The sequence below is a fragment of the Tupaia chinensis genome, unplaced genomic scaffold, assembly GCF_000334495.1.
Source record: "Tupaia chinensis unplaced genomic scaffold, TupChi_1.0 Scaffold000276_1, whole genome shotgun sequence".
Taxonomy (NCBI): domain Eukaryota; kingdom Metazoa; phylum Chordata; class Mammalia; order Scandentia; family Tupaiidae; genus Tupaia; species Tupaia belangeri.
Window position 1 is genome coordinate 872,881 of NW_006159758.1, and position 26,925 is coordinate 899,805.

At 40.8% G+C, this 26,925-nt stretch overlaps 1 protein-coding gene and 1 pseudogene across 2 annotated transcripts in view; one reads left to right on the forward strand and one right to left on the reverse strand.

Annotated features, from left to right (window-relative positions):
- Nucleotides 1-26,925, forward strand: part of PDGFD (platelet derived growth factor D) — a 293,702-nt gene that overhangs the window by 254,702 nt on the left and 12,075 nt on the right. For both annotated transcript variants that reach the window (XM_006150078.3, XM_006150079.3), the window contains exons 5-6: nucleotides 1,189-1,387; nucleotides 21,177-21,391. In XM_006150078.3, coding sequence (XP_006150140.1) covers nucleotides 1,189-1,387; nucleotides 21,177-21,391 — 414 coding nt within the window. The remainder of the gene's footprint in view (nucleotides 1-1,188; nucleotides 1,388-21,176; nucleotides 21,392-26,925) is intronic.
- LOC114008053 (uncharacterized) lies at nucleotides 11,964-12,118 on the reverse strand (annotated as a pseudogene).

The following is a 26,925-nucleotide window of genomic DNA, read 5'->3' on the forward strand; positions in this document are numbered from 1 at the left end:
GCCTACAGGGCATATTTGAACATTGGTCCTAAGTCACACCAGTGGTTAAGGCTTTTACACCCCCTTACTTTGCTAAAGAGAAGCCATTTTTCTGAGAGTGGGGATCATCTAATGCTCACTGACCTTTGGCCCTTGAAAACATTGCCTGAGAGTTAGAATATAAATTGTGGGCTTTGTTTTCTACAACTCTACAGCTCATATTGTTTCTCTATAGGATCTTGCAGTTAAGTGTTAGGAAAGCAAGGTTTCATTAATTTCCATTTTCCCTTAGTGATGGGAGATATTTGCCCTTAGGGGATCTTATTTGTTTGGCAGTTTCCTTAAAGACATTTAGAAATCATTTGAGACTATGTGCTCTCTATTTTCTTGTTAATGGGTCATGAATTTTTACAGAGATGTTTGAATCATGGCTCATTTACCTCTAGATTGTACAAGGGTTAGTGAAGTAAGTGCTTGGAAACCTTATGTAGGGATGCATTTCATGGCAAAATACATAATCCTTTCCAGACAGTCAATGATGTTGTATTTCTCAGTTAGAGAGTATTCCTGACCGTGTTTTAATGGCAGCTGGGATCACTAGCAACCTATAGCACTTTTAAAAAAATATGCTTCCCATGTGACTCTCACTCGTAAGTTAGGAGAGCCAGTTTCATGGCTAATTCTCCTGGTTGATAGGGAATAAGCTGGTTAAAGTATCAATTTGTATGAAGAGGTCTCCACATGTCCCAGCACTGCTCACACATCTTCTGCAATGCTAGGCAACCTGTAAAAGACACAGAAACTGAATGTAGGGGAATGGAATAAATAATCAAAACTTACATGAAAGGAGTTCACAATTATAATTCTCATTATTTGTTGCTATCTGAATAATTTAATACCATGAACCAAGATATCAGAAAATAGAAATTTAATGTTTCCATCTAGCCTATATCTTTTAAAATGACTATTATGCAGGTGAACTGTAGATTTTATGACTTGTTTGGCTTTGATTTGAAAAAAAAATGTAACCATTGATTGCTCTTATTAAAAAATATGGCAAGACAATGCCAGGCTGCTTTTGCATGGTGTTCAGACATACGATGACTTACAATCAAAAGCCCATTTACGTTCCTTCTACATAGTTGTGAGACTGTTGTGTTTCATAGCAATGGACTTTTCTGAGTACACTGAGCTGCATGTCACTCTTAGGGGGTATCCTATCACTCTCCATCAGTAACGGATCCCACTCTCACTGCGGATGCTCTGGACAAAACAATTGCAGAATTTGATACCGTGGAAGATCTACTCAAGCACTTCAATCCAGATTCATGGCAAGAAGATCTTGAGAATTTGTATTTGGACACCCCTCATTATCGAGGAAGATCCTATCATGACCGGAAGTCCAAAGGTAAGAAACAAAGGCTTGGGAGTTCTTTGTTAGCAGATAGGAGTGCAAATAGAAATAACAAGTAAGGATTAGCATGCAATATATTTAATTCACTTAAATCAGTTGATTACCTCTGTGGATTATTCTATTTGTGTATGTGTGTGTGTGTGTGTGTGTGTGTTTATATAGCCCTTTCAGATGCAGTTCTGTGGTTTGCCCAATCTGTGTTGTGTGAGACTAGGAAAGGTTTAATCTGGTCAAAGACATATCAAAATGTCAAGGTATTGGGTTGATGGCAAAATCATGACACGTTTTTGCACAGAAAAACATGGGGTAACACCTTATGACTTTCCTGATGACCTAATAGAAGAGACCTTGTAACATCATCTGAGCCAGCTATTTGCTCCTTGGCTTCATTGTCAGCCTAACTTTTTATTAGAGGAAGCCAGATTGGGAGAGGTAAATAATTTGTAAAATACTGAGACTAGCTAGCAGTGGAAAAGAAATGAGAATCCTATCTCACGCCAATGACAGTTCTTATAGAATTCCTCTGTGCCTCTGATAGATAAGGGGTTGGTTTAGTCTAGGAGTGTCAGTGTTGGCAGGAGAGTCTATCATTAAAGTCAAAATTTGTTGAAGATTTCAGCGCTACCCATTTGATGTCCATTCTACAATTTTTTTCCTCAGGACCTACCAAGTTCTTGGTGCCTAGGTGGTCTAAGGGAGTGGGGATGTGGGGGAAGGCCTGGGGTAGTTTGGAGGTGTGTGAGAGCACACATTCATTTGTAAGTTGCAGAAAAGTGTAATGAAGAGAAAAGACTAGGGAACATGCAGGCATTTTGATGTTTTAACAATAAAAATATCTTCATCATGAGAATGTCTATATGAATGTGTAGCTCAAATTAATAGGGAAAGGGACCAGCAGATGGCATAATGGTCACATTGCTGGACTCCCACGTAGTCAATCACAGTTCGAGGCCAAGACCTGTTGGCTTAAAACTCACGACGGGCATGTGTACATGCAAGCCCAAGATCCCCAGAGGACAATGGAAGAGAAGGGATTATGGCATGGCCATTTTTCCCTGGGGGTGATTTCTCACTTTGTGTTTCTCTGGCAAGTACATGTACCCTATAACAAAAATCTCTCTCAAAAAAAAAAAAAAGTAATAGAAAAATAACAGTAACTACTTCTTATTGAATAGAACTAGAATTTCTAGTCTGTTATGTCCTTGCTTTGTTTGATAAGATTTAGTACTAACTTTTTCACTAAATAGTCTTAAAAGGCTGACTTGCATCTGAGATGTCAAAGTGTTTACCTAATGGGGACAGCAGGTGGTATGCTGGGTAAGGTGCTGGACACCCACATGGCCAATTGAGGTTCAAGTCTCAAACCTGGCGGCTTGAAAATCATGCTGGCACTTGTGTGTGCATGCCCAAAATCCAAGGAGAAGAATGGAGGAGAAGAGATTGGAGCATGATCATAACCCCAGGGGGTGATTTCTTACTTTCCCTCTCTGTCTCCCTCTGTCTTTCACTGGTGAGCACATATGCCCTGTAGAAAAAAGAAAGAAAGGAAGGAAGGAAGGAAGGAAGGAAGGAAGAAAGAAAGAAAGAAAGAAAGAAAGAAAGAAAGAAAGAAAGAAAGAAAGAAAGAAAGAAAGAAAGAAAGAACCCTTAAAAAAATTAAAAAGTACTTAGCTGCTTAGCTGAGATACAGTTTTGCTATACTTCATAAAATCTAGAGTATTTTTAATAAATATGAGCTTGGACTACTTTAGCACAACCCATGAGAACATTTGGACCAAAATGCCTGATTAATTAACTCCTGCCTGAGCCTCTGCTTATGGGTCTGGTCATAAATCTTGTGTACTTAACACACACAACCTAGGAAGGGACAAGAGATACATTGGTGTGGCTGATGTTACAGAGATGTGCTGTGTACAGATCACTGTGACTCAGCTGAATCCCCCAAGGCTCAGATTGGATTCAGTTCAGAGAAGAAATTACTTTTCAGTAAGGCCTTGCTCTGTTTGGATCTCTACTAGGTCAATTTGAAGGAAAGTAAAATATTCACATGTTTTGAAAACCCCAGAAGAAATATTAAAACTGGCATTTGACAAACAAGCAATAAAATCTGACTCTGTCATTAAGCATTTTCATCACTGCTTCTCTTCTAGGGGCAGCCTTTCTTGGCATCTTTTGTCTAGAAATATTCCAACTTAAAAATCACCTAAATCTATTACTTAAATTTTTTTCTTTCCTCTTCTCTTCTCTTCTCTTCTCTTCTCTTCTCTTCTCTTCTCTTCTCTTCTCTTCTCTTCTCTTCTCTTCTCTTCTCTTTTTTCTTCTTCTTCTCTTCTCTCCTCTCTTCTCTTCTCTTCTCTTCTCTTCTCTTCTCTTCTCTTCTCTTCTCTTCTCTTCTCTTCTCTTCTCTTCTCTTCTCTTCTAAAATGTACAGGGGAAGTACAGAAGAGATAAAAAGAAAAAGAGAGCCAGACAGGGCTTTCTGACACTCTCACCTTGTCATCCTCTCCCTGTCCCAGTCTCCCAATCAGCTAGGATCATGGCACATACTACTGCACCCAACCTGGTTCAGGTTAGTCTCCCAGTGGCCCCAATCTGACCCAGTGGCACCCTACCACCTGTGCCACCTAGTTTGGGTGAGCTCTGTTGCCTATTTTACTTTTCTTTGTACTCAGAAATTATGCTGAGTTGGGAACCAGCAGTTAGCATAATGGCTATGTCGCTGGATTCCCACGTAGTTGACTGCGGTTCGCGTCCCGGACCCGGTGGCTTAAAACTCACGCCGGGCGCGTGTGCGTGCGTGCCCAAGATCCCGAGAGGAGAATGGAAGAGAAGGGATTGCGGCGTGACCATCCCCTCTGGGGGGTGATTTCTCGCTTTCTGTCTCTCTGTCTCTGTCTGTCTGTCTGGCAAGCGCACGCGCCCTATAGCGAAAACCTCTCAAAAAAAAAAAAAAAAAAAAAGAAATTATGCTGAGTTGAAGGCCAGGGCCTAGATTCAAATTCTAGCCACATCCCTTAAAAGTTTTGTGGTTTTCAGCAAATCACTGACCTTTCTGAGTCTGTTTCGTCTTTGGCAGTGTGTATGTAGCAGCATCTACTTCTAGGGACTGTTCATGATATTGTCAAGAGCACCTGACAGGTAACACCTATTCAAGAATTGTTAGCTAGTGATAGATACTTAGAATTTGGAAATATGCTCACATTCCTTTCTTGATGAAGATTTCTTGTGCTTTGTCCCTGTGGTCCCCAACTCCCAGGCAAGGTTAGGTATACTTGGGATGCCACACACTTGATGTATCTTGCTACCACATTGTGGTTATACCTTTGTGTGTTCTCTAAGGAGATATGAGATCCTAGGACCTCCCATGGGTCTCAACTCTGGTTCAATATTCAAACACCTAAACTAGGGAGTTTAACAAACTATGGTTGGCCTGGCTCCATAGCCTAATGGTTAAAGGAAACAGATCCTACATGACTGATCACAATCCAAATCCCAGCCCCAGAAGTTTGAAGCACATGCCAAGCATGTGTGCATATATGCTTAAAATCCCACCAGATGGAGAGATGGAGAAGGGATTGCTGTATGACCATGCCCCATTGTGGGGATTGGGAGTGTTTGCTCACTCTCATTCCCTCTGGCAATTAAAACAAACAAACAAACAAAAACTACTGATGCCTGGTCCTAACCCAGATGCACCGACCCATCAGACTCTTGGGAGAATGGTGCTGGGGTGTTGATATTATTTTGTGGCTCCAAAGAAATTCATCCTTAGAGGTAGCCAGGGCTGAGCCACTATTTCAGAGAGGGTTCACCCTGTCTCTCCAGCATTTGACACAGTCTATGACACATTTTGGAAGCTCCATTAATGTTTGTAGAATTGAAGATATTAGTAATCCAGCATTAGTACGTTTCTAGAGTTTATAGAAACCTACCCCATAGACTGAGGAGTATCACTTTATTAAGAATGCCTTGGTTACTGAAATAACCTTGCAAGAGCATTCAAGGCGATGTTTTACTTGATGTTTGTGACAAAGTAAACATCATCTCTCTCCCCTGTTGGCTTGTGTCCCATTTCTTAATCTCTTGTTTAAAATGGCCCTAAGGCAGACTCGTATCATTTCATTTAACCCTGCCAACTCACCACTGTCTCTGTGCCTGTATAAATGTGCTGATTGAATTGTTTATCTTTCCACCGATGCTGAACCACCTGCAGGTATCACAAAAGCAAAGGAAGTCAGGTTTAATATTTCAGCTGATATTTTCTGCTTTTAGAACTTAAAAATACAAATCCATGGCTTGTAGGCAGATACATGAAGAAAGGAGCACTTAATAAGAATGAAAGCAGAAAAATAATTATGGATAATGGGAGTTCACTAGTTGTCGGATGGACTTTATAAGATCTCCAGAAATTTCCTACTCTCAGAGAAATAAGTTCTTAATGATGAGTGCATAAACAAGCTCACCATTTGTGAATATTTCTCCACTCCTCTGATTTGCACAGAGAAGTGGCATTTTTCATGGTTCTGAAGAGAAGGATTTGAAGATGGCAGTTGAGTGTGAATATGTCAAACAGTTTTATTAACTGCAAAATGAAACACAAACATACTGGGTGAAGAAATTATGTAACGAAGCAGAAACAGTTCGTGTTAAATAGAATCTTATGTTTGGTTCCTACTTTTTATTTGGTAGAGGACATAGATGAAAGTGATTTTTTGGTTCTCTTCAATAGGAAAATTGAAAGTGAAGGCAAGCGGCCAAGGTGAGAGCACACTGAAAGTTTGGAGATGAGAGAGAAGAGATGATAAATAGTACTGAAGTCAGAACTCGCACTCATATCTATTACTTGTGACTGAAAAGGTCAGCTTCTGGACTGAAGTAACCAGTTAATATATCCAACTTGCAGTTTCCTATGGGGTAATGGAGAAAAGGGTAGGATGAATCATTGAAATCTGTAGACAGGTAACTGCCTTTCTAAAACCAAATTTTGCCAATAATTTCAACCTTATGCTTTCATCCTCAAAGCTGCCCAAATGTTTTAAAAAATGTTTTAAGTTCAAGTTGAACTTAACTTTTTCTGATGGACAGTCTAATGAGTATAGCAAGTTTGCATAAAAAAGAGGTAAAATTATATGGATGTTCTTTCTGTTTGCTGCATAATTGCCACCTAAATTGCATGAACACTCTAATTGAAATAAAACTATGGCTTATTTAAAAGATATATGTATGAACTTGAGGCAATGTATATTTATTTAAATTTATAACATAAAATTTAGCATTTCTAAGTTAAGAAATGCCAGCAGGTGGTGTGGTGGTTAAGGCACTGTACTCCCACATGGCCGACCACAGTTCAAGTCCCAGATCTGGCAGCTTAAAAATCATATCAGGTGTGCATGTGAGTGTGTGTGTACATGCCCAATATCCCAAGAGGGGAATGAAGGAAAAGAGATTGCAGCATGGCCATCCCTTCTCGAGGATGATTTCTCTCTTTCTCTCTCTCTCTCTGTCTCTCTCTGGCAAGTGCATGTGCCTTATGGCAAAAACTTGGAAAAAAAAGAAAGGAAGAAATGATCAACCATTGACTGGCCCCGTAGCCCAATGATCAAGGGAGCTAGATCCCATATGGCCAAGTGCAGTCAAATCTCAGTTGTAGTGACTTGAGAAACATGCTGGGCATCTGGGTGTGGGCATGCATGCCCCAAATCCCAACATGGCAGAGAAATGGAGGAGAAGAAATTGCAGTGTGACCACACCCTGCTGAGGTGTGCTTTCTCCCTCTCCGTTTCTTTCCTCTCTTCTCTCTCTGCCTCTCTCTGGTGAAAGTACATGCCCTCTGCCAATTAAAAAAGAAGAAGAAAAAGAAGAAATGATCAGCCCTGATCTCAGCTAGGCTGAACATCAACCAAGAGGTGCTTTGTGGAGATTTACAACATAAGATCTGTTATTTTACTTATTCCAGGAAAACTTAACTTTCCAAAGGGTAACATGTTCTCCTTAGACAATTTAACACATGGCAAGGGGGAGAGAGGGATGTCTGTTTTCAAAGGTTATGAACAAAACAGTTGGGCATGCCAAATTAATGGTTTTTAAGCTATTAATACAAACACGTTCTTCCACAAAGAATTACCAGTTTTAGACACACACGCATGCCAAAATTGATGTGTACTTATTTTTAAAAACAAATCAGTATTTGAATACTGAGTGAGGTAAATATTTTGAGACTAAATTAATTTCAAATGAGTGGTTTGAAATATATGACTTTTATAGCCTTTAAATGGTTAGATGTTGTCACTCTGGGACAGTTACCAACCCATTTCTAGGATCTGATACCAATTAATTATTCTCCACATGACAGTTTGCTCAATGTTCTAGAACATTTGACTCCAATTTTCAAACTATTTATAGATGGGTAACTGACATAAGAAACTGAGGAATAAATGAAGTATGTATGTCTCATATCAAGATATTTGAATTACTTCTAAAGTCTCTTAGGTCAGAATGCCTTTTTAGAAGAAAAGCAATCATTTATTGCTGTTTTTTAGTTATGCCACTGATTGCTAACCAGAAGGAGACAAGTTTTGCTTTTTCATTAATGTTATAGAATGTAGGAAATAATTGCAGAGAGTATTAAGACATGACTATATTTTAAAAGTGACTTTCTCTCTCTCTGCCTGTTTGATACCTGAGTAAGAATTTGCAAAAAGCTTTTGGCTAACACCAGTGATGAATCAGATAAGTCAGTTTTGCAATATCAGCTCTCTATAGCTACTTGTCTGCAAATTAAACAAACAGAGGTACTGGGACATCAAATTGAAATGGATTTATTCTTCTAATTTCTATGTTTGTCCAGAAGGTGCATGTATACACAAAAGAGAGAGAGAAAGAGAGAGGGAGGGAGAGAGAGAGAGAAAGAGAAAGCACCCCCAAAGCACTCTGCTCCTGCCACAATACATTTTTCCCTTCATTTTCCATTCCATCGGCTTCCTGGACATGCAAACATACCTGGTTTGTTTTTCAAACTAAAGGGGCCAGGATATGAACGCTGCTGGCCATATGGGATCCAGCTTCCTCTGCACAGCACCTAACAGCTGCACGAGGTTGGCCCTAATTTCTATAACTGAAGGAGGGTTAGCTTCATGGGGTTTCCTGAACCAGGTCTTATGCACCAAATAAAAGTTGTGTCACTATTAAAATTGCTTGGGCCAAAGAGTGTTGCAGCAGTAAAATACTATTCACTGTGAGGCTGACCCACATGGGAAGATTCTGGGTTTGTGTCCAGAGACCTCCCTGAGTACACCAGGCATGTGCAAACTCATCATCTGGGGCTTGCAGCATCAAGATCCTGTTGGGGGTTCTCTCTCTCTCTTTAAATGCATATAAATTAACATTTATTATCATGAACTTGATAAAAATAAAGCAAAAGAAAGATGTGGTGGAAGTAGCATGGACTTTGGAGTCAAGCAATTTCATGAGAAAATTCTAACTCAAATCCCAAACACAGTAATCTTAAAGAAACCATCAACCCCAACCTAGCCTCTCAGTTTTCTGCAATTTGGAAAATGGCTCTAATTATAACTACTTTGCAACATTGCGTTACATGTATTTGTAACATTGTGTTCCATGTATGATTACATAGTAACAGTGTATCTAACCCCTAGTGGGCCTTCACCAAATAAAAGCTATTTGATTTGTTTAGAAAACTGCATAGTACTCAGGGCCAGCAGTTGGTGTCCTTGTTAAGGATGCTGAGCTCCCACATGGCTGACCATGGTTCAAGGCCCAGACCTGGCGGCTTGCTTTCTTACTCTACCTCTCTCTCTCTCTCTCTTTCACTCACTCACTTAACTCTGTTCCTCATTGGTTAAATTTAAATAAATAAAGTTAAAGTTAAAAAATAATAAAATAATTCTTTAAAAAAGGAAAATTACACAGAACTAAGATAATGCTGAGCTCCCACATAGCTGACCATGGTTCAAGGCCCAGACCTGGCGGCTTGCTTTCTTACTCTACCTCTCTCTCTCTCTCTCTTTCACTCACTCACTTAACTCTGTTCCTCATTGGTTAAATTTAAATAAATAAAGTTAAAGTTAAAAAATAATAAAATAATTCTTTAAAAAAGGAAAATTACACAGAACTAAGATATTTCTGTGTACTTTTCTGTTCTCTTCCCTTAAGGCTCTAAGAAAATCATCAGTCATCTGGAGAGCCTCATACATAGTATCCAAATATTGTCATAGTCGAGTATCTGTATAAGCAGTACACTCATTAAAAGTTTACAAAATAAACGCCAAGTACCAAACTTTTCTGCAATACTATTTACTCAGAAACTTTCTGGCTCCACTTTGCTCCTTGGATGTTTCCTTTGCTAAAGTTTTTAGACTTTTAGACTTTAGCCACTGTTTATGACCCATATGATTTGTACGTATCTAGATTCCCGATTCAGTTGCCAGTAAGCATTAATAAAAGCCATATTGCTGTATATCATGTTGCATGTGTCTACAAGAGCACACACATAAAAGTTTGAAGACAGTCTCAACAGACGGACAAGGACACTTGCAGTTACGTGTCCTCCTAGTGCCAGGGCTGCCTCTGCTTTTCTCCTAGATAAGGTTGTCCATCTTTGTGGATATGCAAACCCCACTATTCCTCAGTTCTTCCTTCCAGACCAGCCAGCAGTGCAGAATTAATGCAATGCTCTGTGAGGCTGGACACATATGGGAAGATCCCACCCAGAGTTGTGTCCTGGGGCCTCCCTGTACACCAGGTATGTGCACATGCCTGTCATCTGAGCTGGCTAAGGCTAGGGCAGATTGTAATGTGAAGACCCTGTTGTTGTGGATGGGAGTCTCTCTCTCTCTCTCTCTTTTTCTCTCAAAAGAAGGAAATAAATAAATTTTTAAAAAGTTGTTTCTCCCACCTTGGTATGTCATTTAGAATCAAGTCACTAGGAAACATCCATTTTAAAATGGGAAGTCACAGGTAACTTTTAATGTATGCATAAAGAAATGTGCAATTTTCACAGTAGTTCCACTCGTTAAAGATGGATGTGTGATGGGTTAGAAGATGGCATGGTGGTTAAGGTGGTAAATTCCCACATAGCTGACCACAATTTGAGTCTTGGACCCAGTGGCTTGAATATCATGAAGGGTGTGTACATGCCCAAAACTCTAGAAGGAAAATGGAGAAGAAGGGATTATGGAATGGCCATCCCCCTGGGGAATGATTTCTCACTTTCCCTCTGTCTGTCTCTGGCTGGCATGTATGCCTTACGGCAAAAATCTTAAAAAAAAAAAAAAAAAAAAGAACAGAAGAAGAAGAATGTGTGGCCTTTGAGTTTTCTATGCCTACTTTATTTTTATGAATTTAACTTATTGTTGTTATTATGTAATTAGCTATAGGACACATAGAACACATGAGAGAGAGAGAGAGAATGAGAAAGCAAGCCTCCAAGCCCTAGGCTTGAACTCTGCTGGCCCCCGTACCTGCTTTTTTCCTGTGAAGCTTTGGGAAACCATTATAGCATTCTTCTACTCTGTGCCCAGTAGACTTAGGGTGAGACTGCACGGTTCCAAAAGCATGTGGCGGGGTGGGGGGGAGACAGTCTTCAAAGAGTTTGTAGAAAATGTGTACTATGAAAAAACTATGTGTGGATTTCTAAATTTTTTTGGAACCAAACCATTTTTTTCTGCAAACTTTTGAAGTCTCCTCATACTCAACCAGGAACTGCTGGTGCTGAGAAATCTGAGTCATCCAGTATCTTTCATGCAAAGGATGTGTTACAGCCCCTGAAATTGAACCAAACACACAGAATCACTGCCTACTGGTACTTAGAACAAGGTGGGCCTGACATGCCTTTCCTTAGTGGTCACCAGTTCCACCATCTCAGCCACTTCTGATTTTAAGTGAGTCTGTTCTTAACATGACCTCATTGTTCTGCTTTACTCACTGCAGTAATCATGTTGGACAGATCTACAGAGTTGGGATTCGAACCCATACTGCAAAGACTCTAGATTTATTCAAGCTTAACAAACGTCTTTGCAGGACAGTACTGTTATTCCCATTTCACACAGTAAAACAGGTTCTGTGGCAGCCAGAAAGTTGAGGGCCACACCATGAGCCTGACTTGGTTGGCTGCAGAGCCCATGCTGCGGAGAGCTCAGTGGGTCCCAGCTCAGAGACTCATGATTTAGTAAATGAGGAGAGCATTTAAAGACCTTCTTGATTCTTAGTCATTTCCTAACTTGTTTTCTTATTTTCCGTTTTGTAAAAGTACTTCATCTACCTTCTGAGTCATGAGTTCTTTTATTTATTTATTTATATTTATTTATTTTTATTATTTTATTTTTTTATTACCTATTTTTAATTTTTTTGTTAGAAGGAATTTTTTTTCTATAGGACACGTGCACTTGCTAGAGAGAGAGAGAGAGAGAGAGAGAGGTCATCCTGTCAACCCCCCAGGATTAATTGCCATGCCACAATCCTTTTTCCTCCATTCTCCTCTCAGGATTTTGGGCATGAACACACATGCACCTGGCATGAGTTTTTGTTTTGTTTTGTTTTGTTTTGTTCTTAACAGGGGAAAGTGCAAACACCGTCCCCCACTACCACAAATCATGCAGTTGAGTTTCCCACATTTGGGGAAATCAGCCCACCCAGAGGCAATAGATGAGCCTCAACCTGGGAAAACCACCTTCATAATCATGGTATCTCCCCTGACCTGGAATGAGTTTTAAGCCGCCGGCTCCAGGACTTGAACCTCAGCTGCCATGTGGGAGTCCAGCTATGTAACCATCACACCATCTGTTGGTCCCAATCATGAGTTCTTTCGCTGGTATCCACTGCTTTTGCACCTGTTCTAGTGCCTTCCAGATTTCATTCAGCTATCCACTGATTGTCCCACACATAGCTATTGAATTTCTATTATTTCCATTGACTTGAGGCAAGTCACATAAGTCCTCTGCACCTCAGTTTCCACATCTATCAAATGGCAATAATGATATCTAAGATGAGGGTTAGTTATGAGAATTTGAGGAGACTTGAGTTTCTGAACACATACCACATATTGCTAGGTACATAGTAGGTGCTTAGTATATTTCCATTCTCTCATTGCTTTGTAGTGTTTTTAAGCCTTTAAAGTTGAGAATTGCCTGACTATGATCTTTAACTGTGATTTAAGTTAATTTTTGTAAATACGAGTGGCAAATGTTTTCATTCTTCGGATGTTAAACCAACAAATGGAGTTTCCAAATTTAGTGTACTTTACAATTTTATTAAAAAATTTTCTATGTGTTCACTAGCAGACAGACGGAAAGAAAGATAGAGAGGGAAAATAAGCAAGCATCCCTCCAAGAGCCATGCTCATGCATCCCTTTTCCTGCATTTCCCCAACCTTTCGGAATTTTGGGCCTGCATACATAAGTACCTGGCATGTTGCTCAAGTAGTTGGGTCCAGCATTTGAACCACACAGTCAGCCATGTGGGACCTAGCTGCTGTAACCACCAAGCCACAAACTAGCCCTATTTTATGACTTTAAGTTTAAAATATCCTAATATTCCCTTTTTAGAAGTGATAGTTGTTCTTTCCAAATTTATTTGCAGTTCTAAATTGGGGTTGAAATGTGAAAATAGTTGTCACAATTATGTGTTGATTTATAGACAAGGGAAACTGAAAATTATCATGAGGTTTTAATGTCCGTGGAGATGAACAGACTCTTCCTGAGGAGTTTATGAACCTTGAAAAAGACTGAGTGCGCCTGGTTGCTTGGTACAAAAATACTAATTACTCATCTATCCCCCTCACCCCCAGCCCGAAGCATCATTATCCTAGTGTTGCCACATCACAGGCAAACGTCTCACACTTTATGTAGCGGATGGCGGCACTGTTCTCCACTTGGCAAAGGACGTGTTCCTTAGTACCTAGAGACAGTATCTGGGAATCACCCTTCACAATGCCTTATGAGTCACTACCTTGTGTGTCACTGCTTCTGGATCTCATGGCTTAGTGCAGTCATATTCATGTATCATGGCTTATCCCCGAGAGAGCTGGTTCTAGAACTCTAGTTTCTCAGTGCTAGCTGAACACTTTTTTGCTACATCACATGCCAGGTTAATCTTAAGAGCCAAACATTCAGTATATGAGGCGATACTCTATGTGCTCTCCAAATGATAGTTGGAATTATTCTTTCTGGCTGTATAATAAGAATAATTAAATTGAAGGGACCAGCAGTTAGCATAATGGCTATGTCGTTGGACTCCCATGTAGTAGACCGCGATTCGAGTCCCAGACCTGGTGGCTTAAACTCTCACCAGGAGCGTGTGTGTTTGTGCCAAGATCCCAAGAGGAGAATGGAGGAGAAGGGATTGTGGTGTGGCCATTTCTCCGGGGGTGGGGGGGCGATGACCTCTCGCTTTCTGTCTCTCTGTCTTTCTGGTGAGTGCACGTGCCCTATAGCAAAAGCCTCTCAAAAAAAAAAAAAAAAAAGAATTAAATTGAAAAGAAAAATCAGTCGATTATTTGATCCATTAATGCAGGAATTATTGTGTATTTATTCCTTGTAAAGTAAATCTGGAGCAAGGAGGATGATGTTGTGTTGTCTTTCTTTTTTAAAAAGTAATTATTTATTTAACTTTATTTAGTAGTAGTAGTATTGGCACTATTATTTTAATTTGCTCTATGACATGTGTGCTCACCAGACAGAGACACAGAGAAAGAGGGAAACTGAGAGCACAAGGTGCCAGGTCTGGGACTCGAACCATGACCAGCCACATGCAAGTCCAGTGCCTTAACCACCACACCACCTGCTGGCCCAGATGTTGTGTTTCTTTAGACAGCACAACTGTTAGGCAGCTTCTCATTGTTGAAATCAAATGATTTTAGAAAAAGTAGCCTTGGGCCAGCAGGTGGCATAGAAGTTAAGGTGCTATCCCAACATGGCCAGCTACACAGTTGAGTCTTAGACCCAGTTGTCTGAAAAATCAATCACATTGGGCATGTATATGTGCATGCCCAAAATCCCAAAGGGAGAATGTAGCAGAAAGCATTGCAACATGGTCATCCCCCTGTGGGGTGATTTCTCATTTTCCCTTTCTCTGCCTCTCACTCTCTCTGGCAAGTGCACATGCTCTATAGCAAACACAAGGAAGCAAGCAAGCAGGAATCTCCTGGAATGAGTTGCATTTGATCCTTCCACTAGGAGACGAAGCAGTAGGAGAAGGGGATAGAAACATCCTTCATTGTCTGCTTCCAAGAACACTGCAGTTCAGTGGAAGAGAAGCTGCTTAATAAACAGTGAAGTGAGGTGTGTGCAGTAAGTGCTGTGACAGAGTGTGGTGAGTGTGTGACAGAGTGTGGTGAGTGTGTGACAGAGTGTGGTGAGTGTGTGACAGAGTGTGGTGAGTGTGTGGCAAAGGGGCCGGAGGGGATGTACAGTGAATGCGCTTTTTGGCCTCAGCCCTAGAAGATAGTGAAGATGTTGGAGGCTGAGATTCCAGAAAAGGCACCACAGATTAACAGAAGCATGGTGCAGAAAGAGAGCACGACCCTAGCTGAAGCTCACTGTACCCTTACACAGGATCACAAATGCTCACGCATGCACTAATATGTGACCACTGCTGCTTACCTGCTAGATAGTTCGTAAACAATTTTAGCATGGTGAAGGTTAGGCCTGGTTGTTCTGCACTGATTACTGGCTACATCTAAGGCCATGAAGAAGTCCAATCGGACTAAGAGTCTCAAAGAGACTCAGGGAGATCAACAGAAAAAAAGACTGGTGGCACAAATATCAAAATAAAGAGTGATGAATGACCAGCACAGTGAAATCATATACTTGACATTCAGAGGCTGACCCAAGGATATCATCCTCCTGTTGAACAAAACAAGCAGTGTCTTGAACATTCATGGGGAGAAAAACATGCTCTCCCGTGTTCAAAGTGAGAGATGGTTTTACAGTTTCACAATAAGCCCTGGAATTCACAAAACACTGATTTTAACCCAATAAAACCCATTTTGTACTTCTCTCTTCCAGAATATATAACTTACATAAAATAATAACTATGGGCCACTTTAAAAAAAAGAGAGAATAGACTTTTACAATTTTATTTTAAGCTGATCACCGCTCATGCTGTGTTTGTCAAGTATGTGAAATTTGACACTGGCCTTTTCTGCCCTATGGAAACTACAGTCTCCAGGATTCTGGCATTCATTCCCACGGAGGACAACTCATGGCTATCAGTCCATGTATAATAGCTCCTCAGTAGACCTCTGATTGCTTTTCCAGGCAAAGATTGCAAGTAGGTGAGGGCAAGAAGGGGTTCAAGGAGAAAAGGACAAATGAAGGCATCAGGGATAAAGAAAGATGTACATGGAACCATGGCCTGGTGTATTAGGCAGAACGTGGCATCCTTTTCCGGTGGTACCCAGTAGATGGATGAGTGTGCACCTGAGCCCTTGCATGGCTGTGTGGAATTGACAACATGTTGAATATGGTAGTCTGCATCTGCTGCTGCACCAAGCTGGGTCATTTGGTAGCAAGTGGCTCTGGTAAAAAGGCCCCATCATGGCTTGTGGAAGCTGCTCTTTACACTCTCAACATCTTCATCCCAGCACAAAAGGCATGAAAAAACCAGCATTCGAACATGGCTCTACCACTGACTGGGTAACAGCTGGGTCAAGGTTTTCTTCTAACTTGTCAAAGCCTCAGTGTCCTCAGTTGTAAAAGTAGAAGAAATAATGGTAGGGTCTGTACTTTGTGTGCCCCAAAGACTCATGTGTTGAGACTTGGGTTGAGGGTATTAAGAGGAAACGTCATAACACCGTCATAGTGTTGAAAGCTAGGGCTATGGAGTGATTAAGTGATTAGGGCAGGGTCCCTATGACTGACTTCTAGTGGGTTTAAAAGGAGGAGGAATGAGGCCAAAATATGGACTCTGGGAGTCATGGCCACTCTGTTCTCACCCTTGTATTGTGATAATCTGGACCCCCACCAATAGGAAAGCCCCCACATCTGACTTCTGGACTTTAGACCTCCAAACCAAGAGTTAAATGAGCATCTATTTTTATGAGTGGCCTAGTCTCAGGTATTTTTATTAGTGATGCAAAAGCAAACTGAGATAATTTGTAATTCATAGGAGGACTTCGTAGAATCATGCATATGAAGCACTTTTCGTGGTACCTGGTACATAGTACTCTGTATCCAAAAAACCAAGCTGACTCTACTTCTTCCCCCACCTATGCCTTGATATATTAGAAACTGTATAAGGTGTGCATTCCCATCCCTTCCCAAGGTTCTCACCACAAACCTACTGAACCTATGCAGCTGGACTGTACATGAGGCTATGGCTGCAGAAGGAAGGGTGCTCCCTGATGCACTGGGCAGTGCCTCTGACCTTTGAGAACAGTCTCCCCTTCTCAGTCTTGCTAGAAGTTTGTCAGTCTGAAGCCCCAAAACTTCAATGTCCCCACATAGCTGACTGCAGTTTGAATTCTGGACCTAAAAATCATGCTGGGGAGACTAGCAAATGGTGTAGTGGTTACATCGTTGTACTCCCATGTAGTCAACCACAGTTCGAGTCCCAGACCCAGCAGCTTAAAACTCATGCCAGGCACATGTGCGTACATGCCCAAGATCCCTAGAGGAGGATGGAGAAGTGCTTACAGTGTGGCCATCCCCCTCCCCCTCCCGGTAAATGATTTCTAACTTTCTGTCTCTCCAACAAGCACACACACCCGTTAGCAAAAGTCTGTTTCTAAAATAAATAAACAAACAAGCAAACAAGCTGGGTATGTGTGTGTGTTCCCAAAATATACCAGTAGGATAGAGAAATGGAAGAGAAAGTATTGCAGCATGACCACATCCCATTAGGGAATGTTTTCTTCCTCTCTGTCTGCTTCTATCTCTGGCAAGTATACTTGACACTGACATTGAAAACAAAATAACTAGGGTCTACCAGATGGCATAGCAGTTACTTTGCTGGACTCCCATAGACAACTGCAGTTCAAGTCCTAGACCTCATAGCATCAAGCTCTTGCCAGGCATATGTTTGTGACATCCAAGATCCTGTTAGGAGACTGGGGGAGAAAGGATCACGGCATGGCCATCCCCGCAGGGGATGATTTCTCACTTTCCCTCTCACTGTTTCCAGCTCTCTGTCTCTGGTAAGTACACATGCCCTATGGCAAAAACCTCTAAAAAATTTCAATTTAAGTGAAATAAAATACCTATGAAAAAAGAAAACTCTGTTCAATAAGTGCAAAAGAGGAACTATCATATTATGTCCACCTGTGTGAAAAGAGGACATGAGATGGGGACCAGCAGTTGGCATAATGGCTATGTCGCTGGACTCCCATGTAGTTGACTGCAGTTCAAGTCCTGGACCCAGTGGCTTAAACTCACACCAGGCTCGTGTGCATGCGTGCCCAAGATCCTGAGAGAAGAACGGAGGAGAAGGGATTGCAGTGTGGCCATCCCCCCTGGGGAGTGATTTCTCTCTGTCTCTCTGTCTTTCTGGCGAGCGCACGCGCCCTATAGCAAAAACCTCTCCCCCCAAAAAAGAGAACATTAGATGAAGTTAGATTAAATTTTGGACTTTCCTGCTACTCTGTAATGTTAGTTATGAAGATTGGAGCAGGAACGGAAAGACAGCTCCTTTCCCTGGACTTGCACCATTTGGGTGTCTCTCTCCCAGAGGTCTCGAGCCACAGTCCTCCTCCCAGCCGGAGCACCAGAAGCCTTAATTGCTGCTCAGCCTGTCTGGCTCCCTGCTCCGCTGCGCTGCCTAATCAGTCTTCTTTGACTGGAAACTCAATATCCCCTGCCGAAAGCCTGCAATCATACTTGGAAGTTATTTGCATCCAGTTAGATGAACCTTTTCATCCTAGTTCTAAATTGAGTGCCCCAGTGGTTTCAATCCCCTGATAAGTAGGGCAGCTGGATTCTACAGCAGTCACTCTGGGCCACAGTTTTTAGTCACATCAGTGAACCAATGTATAAAACGGACAGAATTGTAAATCTCTTCCTGGTGGGTAAGAAGTGGGAGTAACCAGTGCTAGTCAGTAAAACAGTTACACAGGGTGAGAAGTTTGGCTTCAAGACAGGCAAAGCTTATGTGCCTTGTCCTGGTTGGTCGAGGACACTTCGGGGTTTAGCTGAATTTCTGTAGAGAAGGCATGCCGTCATGTGGCCTGGATATCTCTGGAGATAAAGGTATGGCCATTCACCACCTAGCTCTGGTTGAACATCCTATAGAAACCTTGATACAGCCCCCGTGACACTGGTCTTCTTCCTTCAACTAATGAGTGCCCTGTCATCCCTGTTCTGCTTGGTGTGACAGAAGTTACGGAGCAAAAGAGAGAAAGGCTTGATCACTTGCTATTCACTTTGAGTAACACCAACCTGAAAAGGGTGGGAAGTGAGTAAATGTAGTCCAGTGTGTAAGGACTGAGCCTAGCAGAGGGCTCAACTAAAGTTCTGTTGCTCCTTCCTGGCCCTCTCTGCCTTCCCAGGCATCGGGATTCCTCCCTGCTAATTGCTCCCCTTAACTCCTTCTTGTCAGACAAACACATGCCCATGATCACCGGCTGCAGATTGGACCCTCTGCATCAGCCCTGTCCACAGGCCCAGGAATGCAGCCAGCATCAGTATTTATCTCAAGGTGACACTTGTAATGGATGAGTGCTGCACTTCCTAATCCATTTATGTAATCCTTCCTGCTTTGCTTGCAGTTATTTTCAGGGCTTTAGCAGCAATAAAATGGTTCCTTTCCCAAGACAGAGTTCATTCAATTTAAATCTGGATTGATTATAGCTAAACTTATGACATGTCTTTACAAAGGAAGGGGGAAAAAAAACAGCAATAAACTATGCACAGTGATTATTGAGCATTAATTCAGTTCCCGCAATATCCTCGGCTCAGCATATAACCATTGGGGATAAATCTCTGCCCTTGAGAATCAACACACAATTGCACATATGAAAAGGCACACAGAACAGGGCCTCAGAGCAGTTGTTATTTAATTCCCAATACAAGGGGTCAGCCGACTGTGTAGCTAGTCTCTTTCTAACGACCCTCAATGAAATTAGCTACTTGGTGGGGTGATGGACTCTGGGCCTACCCCTATGTCATCTGTTCTTTCCATTACCCTCAGAGGCTTTCTGCTGACTCTACCTTTGGCCTTTTACCTGGATCCCCAAAGACCATTCCTTTTCACCAAGTAGTCTCGGTTTAAGACTAATGCCCTGATTGGTGCTAGAGTCCAAGGTCACCATGGCAGTAGCTTCTTAACACTGGTGGGATTCCTCCTGTGGCGGCCTGACTGGTGCGCAGCAAACGTGCATGCGCAAACGGTGTTGGCACCTGTTCAAATGAGGACTTTCTTCAAATTGCACTTTTGTAAGATTGTGTGTGTGTGTATGTATGTGTGTGTGTTTGTGTGCATGTGCACCACTCATGATTTGGGTGCCAAATAGGTGGAAATTTGCATGGATTTGGGGAACACTAATAAAAATACAATTTATGCAGCACAATAATATAAATTGGATTTAAGTAAATATGGCTTAGCTCTGAAATAGTGTGATGCTCTTTATAGAAGAGGCTCTTCACATTAGTATATCCCTTAACAATCATTTGTGTAAAGTAATGCACAAAAACGAGAAATAGAAAAGACCTGATTTTTTTTTTTTATCATTTTCATGTTGACCATTTGACTTTAAAGGAAAAAATAATGTAGGAGGAGGAGAATCAAATGGATCAAACAAATAAGAATAGCCAGGATTTATTTAAGTGCCAGGCATGCTTCATTCAATCTTTCAAATACTTACATGTGAGAGAGGAGGAAGTAGAGGTCTAGAGTTGTTAGACAACTTTTCAACTAAGAAGAGGCATAGGCATGGTGTGAAGGCTGAGGTAGCTGTACTGCAGAGCCCAAGCACCCAACCACTGGGCATACTACCATCTAGAACCTCTTACACAAATATGCACATACAGGGCTGTAGGTGGCATGGTAGTTAAGGGGCTGGACTCCCACATAGGCCACCGCAGTTTGAGTTCTGGTCCTGGTAGCTTCAAACACTGGGTGCATGTGTGTGCATGCCCAAAGTCTCAGGAAGAGAATAGAGGGGAAGGCATTTCAGCCTGACCATCCACTCTAGGGGATGATTTCTTGCACCCTATGGCAAATGCCTAAAAAAAAAAAGAAAGCATACACAGAAAATGCTATTTCCTTTAACATTTTGGTTAAGTTTAGAATTAAAATAATGAAACCTTTTCTTCCTCACATTTACTTGCAAAATTTCACTGCCAAGTAAATATATTAGGGTGATTGTCCCTGTTATGTCCTCAATATAATTCAAATTATATTTAAGTATTGGCTTGAAGTTAGGATTTATTTAGAATTAAGAAGGAATTTTTTTTGAGATAAAGACAACTATTTTAAATTGCCAGATGTATCATTTTCTTTCCTCAGAACTATTTTTTTTCTTGCACTAAAAAAAAAAAAAAAAAAAAAAAAAGTGCAAGGAAATTTGAGCCAAGAGGTTGATTTTAGCCCTGACTTTTGTTGTTATTTTTGAAGGGCACATAGGCTCAAAAGAGAAATTGGGTTTTTTACCTTAGGTGACCAGTAATTGAGATCCCAAGAACAGCTTCAGTCCCTGGGTTAAGCTAGGCCTCACAGACTCTTCTCACTCCATGCCGAAAGCACGTGCTGAATGGGCTTGCTTATGGTCGTGTGCTTGCTCACGCCTTGTGTATTTGCTCATACTTGTGTGCTCACATGGTTGTGTTGCTTCCAGTTGACCTGGACAGGCTCAATGATGATGTCAAGCGCTACAGCTGCACGCCCAGGAATTACTCGGTGAATTTAAGAGCAGAGCTCAAGCTGACCAATGTGGTCTTCTTTCCACGTTGCCTCCTCGTCCAGCGCTGTGGAGGAAACTGTGGCTGTGGAACTGTCAACTGGAAGTCCTGCACGTGCAATTCAGGGAAAACTGTGAAAAAGTATCATGAGGTAGGTCATTCTCAAAATCCTTGTTGCAGTGCTGTATTTAGCCTTCCCAGCTGTTCAGCTATGTAATCTGGAAGGGACTGGAAGACACGGCTGTGGCATACAGTTGTTCAAGTTGTTCATGACACAAATGCACCCAGCCAGGGGTATGATTAGGAGCTAAAATTCTAGTGTAAATTTTAATTTATGCTAGTCTTCCCAAGCCAAGTGCCTTGGTCAGAAACTAATTCCATCCTAAAAAAGGGACTCCTTTTTTCTAATTCTGACAGTTTTTCTGTGTACAGTACACAGTACAGCCTTGTTTGGAAATGTATTCTAATAAATGATACAGTGATTTCAGAACTTACTTGGCCTCCTTGCAGCAGTATAATGATATTAATTTACGGATGTGGTTGCTTTAAGAAAATGCTAAGAAACAAACTTTAATTCAATTAAGTGAATTTAAAAATTAAGTGCAGTAAAGATAGCAAAATGTAAATTGTCAGAGACCTATTCATTTTCTAAATGTGAAAGTAATTTTCTTCTAACAAACATTCATTTGTTTTCTAAATACTACTGAGTGCTACCTGGGGAAAGAACTCTTAAGTTATGGAAAAAAATAATGAAAGTAAATATAAAGATATCAAAGGAGCAAAAATTTAAGGAGAGGAATAACCTTTAATAATAATAATCACCAATCTTCATCAGCATTTAGGAGGTGCCAAACACTATTGTAAGTACTCCTTAGCTAATTTAGCAGCTTGTCAACAATGTTGAACCAGATTGCTATTTCTATTTTATCTTTATAGTTGAGGAACTGAAGCCAAATTGGATTAGCATATTAACCAGTGTAACATAGTCAAAAAAAAAAAAAAAAAATCACAGGGCCAGTAACTGATCTCTGATCAACTGGTTCCAGAGACTACAGTCTCACCGTTAGTAATTTTGTGATCTCTTGGGGCCACCAGCTGCCATAGTGGTTAAGGTACTGGATTCCCATATGGCCAACCATGGGTCAAGTCCCTGACTGGGAGACTCGGAAATCATGCTGGGATGTGTACATGCATGCCTAAAATCCCAAGAGGAGAATGAAAGACAAGGGATTGTCACATGGCCATCTCCCTGGGGGCGGGGGGGTTACTTCTCACTTTCCCTGTATCTCTCTAGTCAGTGTACATGCCTTATGGGAAAAAAAAAAGTGTTCTATTAAATAGATAGTCGTTCATTGAGCATAAAATAAAAAATAGACTGAAGAGGAGTTAGACCTACTCCTGTAGTTAGACCTACAGCAGCTCACATTTCCTGATTGTGGGAACATGTTCAAGTTAACTAAAGCTTAGCAACTCCATTTTCACACATATGAAATGTGAATAACAAATGTTATCAGATAATCCCTTCCAAGGTTATTCTGAGGATCAAATGACATAATGCACATGACTTGCATTTTGTAAGACATGGAACATAATATAAAAATACATTTTAAAATATAAAGCAAACATTCATGTTAAGGATTATTGTTTGAACTGTTTTCCTTATATACCCACCAAAATAATGAGATAATTTTCTCTAAATAAAATCACCAGCTGTCCAAAGCTCATTGTTTTTAAGTTTAATTATTTCTTTTAATGAGAGAAAGATAAGCACCCTCAACAGGGTCTCGCTTCATGATTCCCACCCCCCAACACCTACCTCCTCACCACCCTTTTAGCCAGCCAGACCATGGGCATGTGCTCATGCTTGACAGGTACACTTTGGGCTGGCGACCGAACCCTCGTCTTCATACAGCTCCCAGCATTGCAGGGCATTGTATAACTGTGCCGATGCCGTTAGATCTAAAACTGGTTTGGAGGCTGTGAGAGGTTGTTTTTGTTGTCGAGGTTGTTTTGTTTTTTAATCTTGAAAACAATACAACGGTACTAGTACATTAAGAGGCAACTATTGGTCTAAATGAAAATAGGAATGTCATAACTGATATTTTTCAACTTGGGAACTGTAGGAAGTCATGCTACAATGACTATGCTTACCTTAGACAAGGGAAACGTTTTTTTAGACCTATGTAGAATATTTTTTCTTAGTCATAAGAATTATTTACTCCACCCACTGTTTTCAAAGGGAAGAAAAAGTTCTCATATCTAGAGAATGCTATCATCTGTGTTCATTGTGTTTTATTTTTGTATGAACTGATGAACTCTAGATTGGATGTCGTCCTTCATTTCTAAGAACCTGAATTTTGCAATACTTATACTCTGGGGATAAGTGCAGAATGCAGTCATTAGGCTTGGGTTTAAATAATCTAGGAAGTGACAAATCTTTACCTAGTAATAACCAAGAAAGAACATTTGTATTTAGGTCTTTGATGTATTTGTGAAATGTTTTATTTTGAATCTTGAGCCTGGTCTGGTAGAAGTTTCAGCTTTATTTCTTATTTAATTGCTTATTGTGGAAATGTAACTAACCATACACCAAAAGGACTCTTGCCTCCCAAGATGGTTAAACTCTAAAGAACTCTGAAGAACCCAGGCACCCTACTTCTCCTCATTCCTTTCTCACTTCTGAACATAATAACCATTACCTGTGAGTTTCTGTTCACATTTAATATCTAGAGGAAGAAACCCTTGATCTCTTCATTCAGTCACATGTTGGTTTCCTTTTGAAATGACACTCTACAGCATCACTTTAAAACATGTGTCATAATATTTTTACTTCTGCTATTTTTTACTGCAGAGCTCTATACAAAATCACTCTGCCAAGTGCTGGACTAAAGGACAAAACAGCATCAATCACTCAGTCAGTAGCTACATACCTGGAACAAACACTTCTGTCATATTTTCCCTAGACTCCGAACATACCCTCGAAATATGTCACAAGTATCACTGTCAACAGCAATGGAAAAGAGAAAGCTTGTTCCATCTCCAGAAATAGGGGTTACTTGAACTTAGTCTCATGATGGAAAACTTCTAGCCCTTTATTCTATTAGTTTTGTGTCTGTATTCTAATCTCAGAGAAATGAGGAACTGGTTTTCTCAGGTCATGGTTGCAACTGATGAGATGTGAAATGAGTTTCTATGAGAGATGAGCACCCTTAAGGGGGTAACGAGAACTTGTCACATAGTAGGCCTGTGTGATCCTCCACAGATATTAGTGCTCAATATTAAGGAATTAAAATCTGGGAAATCAGAAAGTTCCAGAGGAAGCCAACACCGTTGCCTTTTACATGCCGCTCTACTTCTGTAGGTGTTTGAACAGTCTCCACTGTGTAGTAAAATGTGGCCATCTTGCTATTTCCTGCTCCCGAATGTTTGTAGTTACCCTGTTCAATTATTTTCTCTCTCCTAACAGTCGTTCTAGGCCTCTTAGAACATATAGGTGCAAGGGAGAAAAAAATATCCTTCCTTCTATCCAGGCTAGGTTCATGGCTGAAGCCACTGTGACAAAAGACAGATTAACAGAAGTCTCCAAAGGTATTTGGGTATTTAATGTAATTTTTATATGACACAGGAGTCTTCATATGGAAATAACAGTTTAACCTTGTTATTTATAGTAGGTTTGATGAAGAGTAGATAGCCATGGAGAAATATGATAGGGAAAGGATCTGATATAATATTAATAAACCAGGGGAAACAGCAAGGCCTATTTGTTCCAGTACACTTCTGTGTCCTTTCATCTTTGAAGACAAGGATGTTCCTCTCCTCTGAGTGTAGGGAGGGCACCTCTCATGTGAGGTGCTTATGTTCTGCTTCATAGGAAGTTCAAAAAGAAAAAACAAATCCTTGTTAGGTTTTATGACTTACTTCAGGGTAGAAGGATTGACCTTCCAGCTTCTGCCATTTCCTCAAATTCCTTAAGCTTTCAATATGTTGGAGCAGCATTCCTGAACTCCGTCATAAGCTATAAAACATACTCAGGGGAGCAATTTTTTTTTTTTTTTAAAAAGAGAAGGTTCCAGAAAACATATTGTGTAGACACTAAGAGGATACTGTTATTTTAGTTCTTTCCTTACCCGATGATTCATAATGAAGGAAGGTGATAGTCCCTAGAAATATGGTGACCTTTTAAATTAATACGTACTGGTTTCATCCATTGGTCCCTGGCTACATCCATTCAGTCAGCAGACAAAAATGTAGGAAGCAGCAGGGAGAACATGGTAGAAATGAACTTTCTCCATCCTTCTCATAATTTTGTCATGATAATGACAAAACCACCTGCACTGTCTCCTAGAACTTTCTGCAGCCACAGAGCTGCTCCATTGCACTAAGGGCAGTGACCAGCAACATGTGGCTATTGAACACTTGGAATGTGCATAACACAAGTAGAGACTGAATTTTAAGTTTTAGTTGATTTTAACAATTGGAATGTAAATAGCCACACAAGGCCCGTCACTACCATATTGGATAGCACAAACTTAGACCTCTGTTTCTGCCACTTTTACAACATCTAAAATCATTACTGTCCCTGGACAAAATGGAAAAAGAAGTGACTTTGGAGGTTATTTTTTCTTTTGCCAAAAGGTACGTGCACTTGCCAGAGAGAGACAGAGAGGGAGAGGGAGGAAGTCCCGCCAATAGGGCTGGGTCATGACGTGATTCCGCCTCTATTTCTCCATCCTGTTGGGCTTGGGGAGCATGCTCACACACATACACACACATTCCCCATGTATTTTTCAAGCCACCAGAGTTGGTATTCGAACTGTGTGGGTTGGCCATGTCGAATCCAGCTCCCTGAACCACTAGGCCACAGGACTAACTTCAGGAGGATATTTTTTAAATGTAGAATTTATTTTTAAATTTATGTTTTAGACAGGTCTTGCTACATCATTATCCTCTTGTCTCAGCTTCCCTAGTCTACCAACTATAAGCATACGCCACTGTGCCTGGCATTTTAGAGTAGGCTTGGAATTAAACCTGAGCCTCCTATGTGGCCTCAGCTACTAAGAGTGGCATTATCTGCTAGTAGGCACTACCACAGCTGGGCCACTGATACAGAATTTTACTTTAAAATTTGCATTCTATTACAGTTTAAGAGTCAGGAGATAGAAGGGCCAGCAGATGGCATAAAAGTTACATCGCTAGACTCTCACATGGTCACCCATGGTTCAAGTCCCAGACCCAGTGGCTTGAAAATCACACTGGGCACGTGTGCATGTGTGCCCAAGATCTCAGGAAGAGAATAGAGGAGAAGGGACTGCAGCATGGCTAACCCCTGGGGGATGATTTCTCACTTTCCCTCTCACTGTCTCTGTTCTGTCTTTCTGTCTGTCTCTCTCTCTGGTGAACGCATGCACTCTAAGGCAAAATCTTAAAAACAAAAAAGAGTTAGGTGATATAAATAAGTTTTATGTATGAAACAAGAGATTAGAGTAATACAAAGTTGCACTTCAGACCTGAGATAAAAGAATAACACTTGCAGTTTTTACTTGTTTGAAGCATCTGCTGTTGAAACAAATTTGCCTAAAATTCCAAATTGAAGGCCCAAGAGATAGAAGTTTTATTAAAGGAGTTTGTATTCTCTGGCAAGAGGCAGTAGGTAATTAGGTCATGATTATAGCAACCATAATAAGT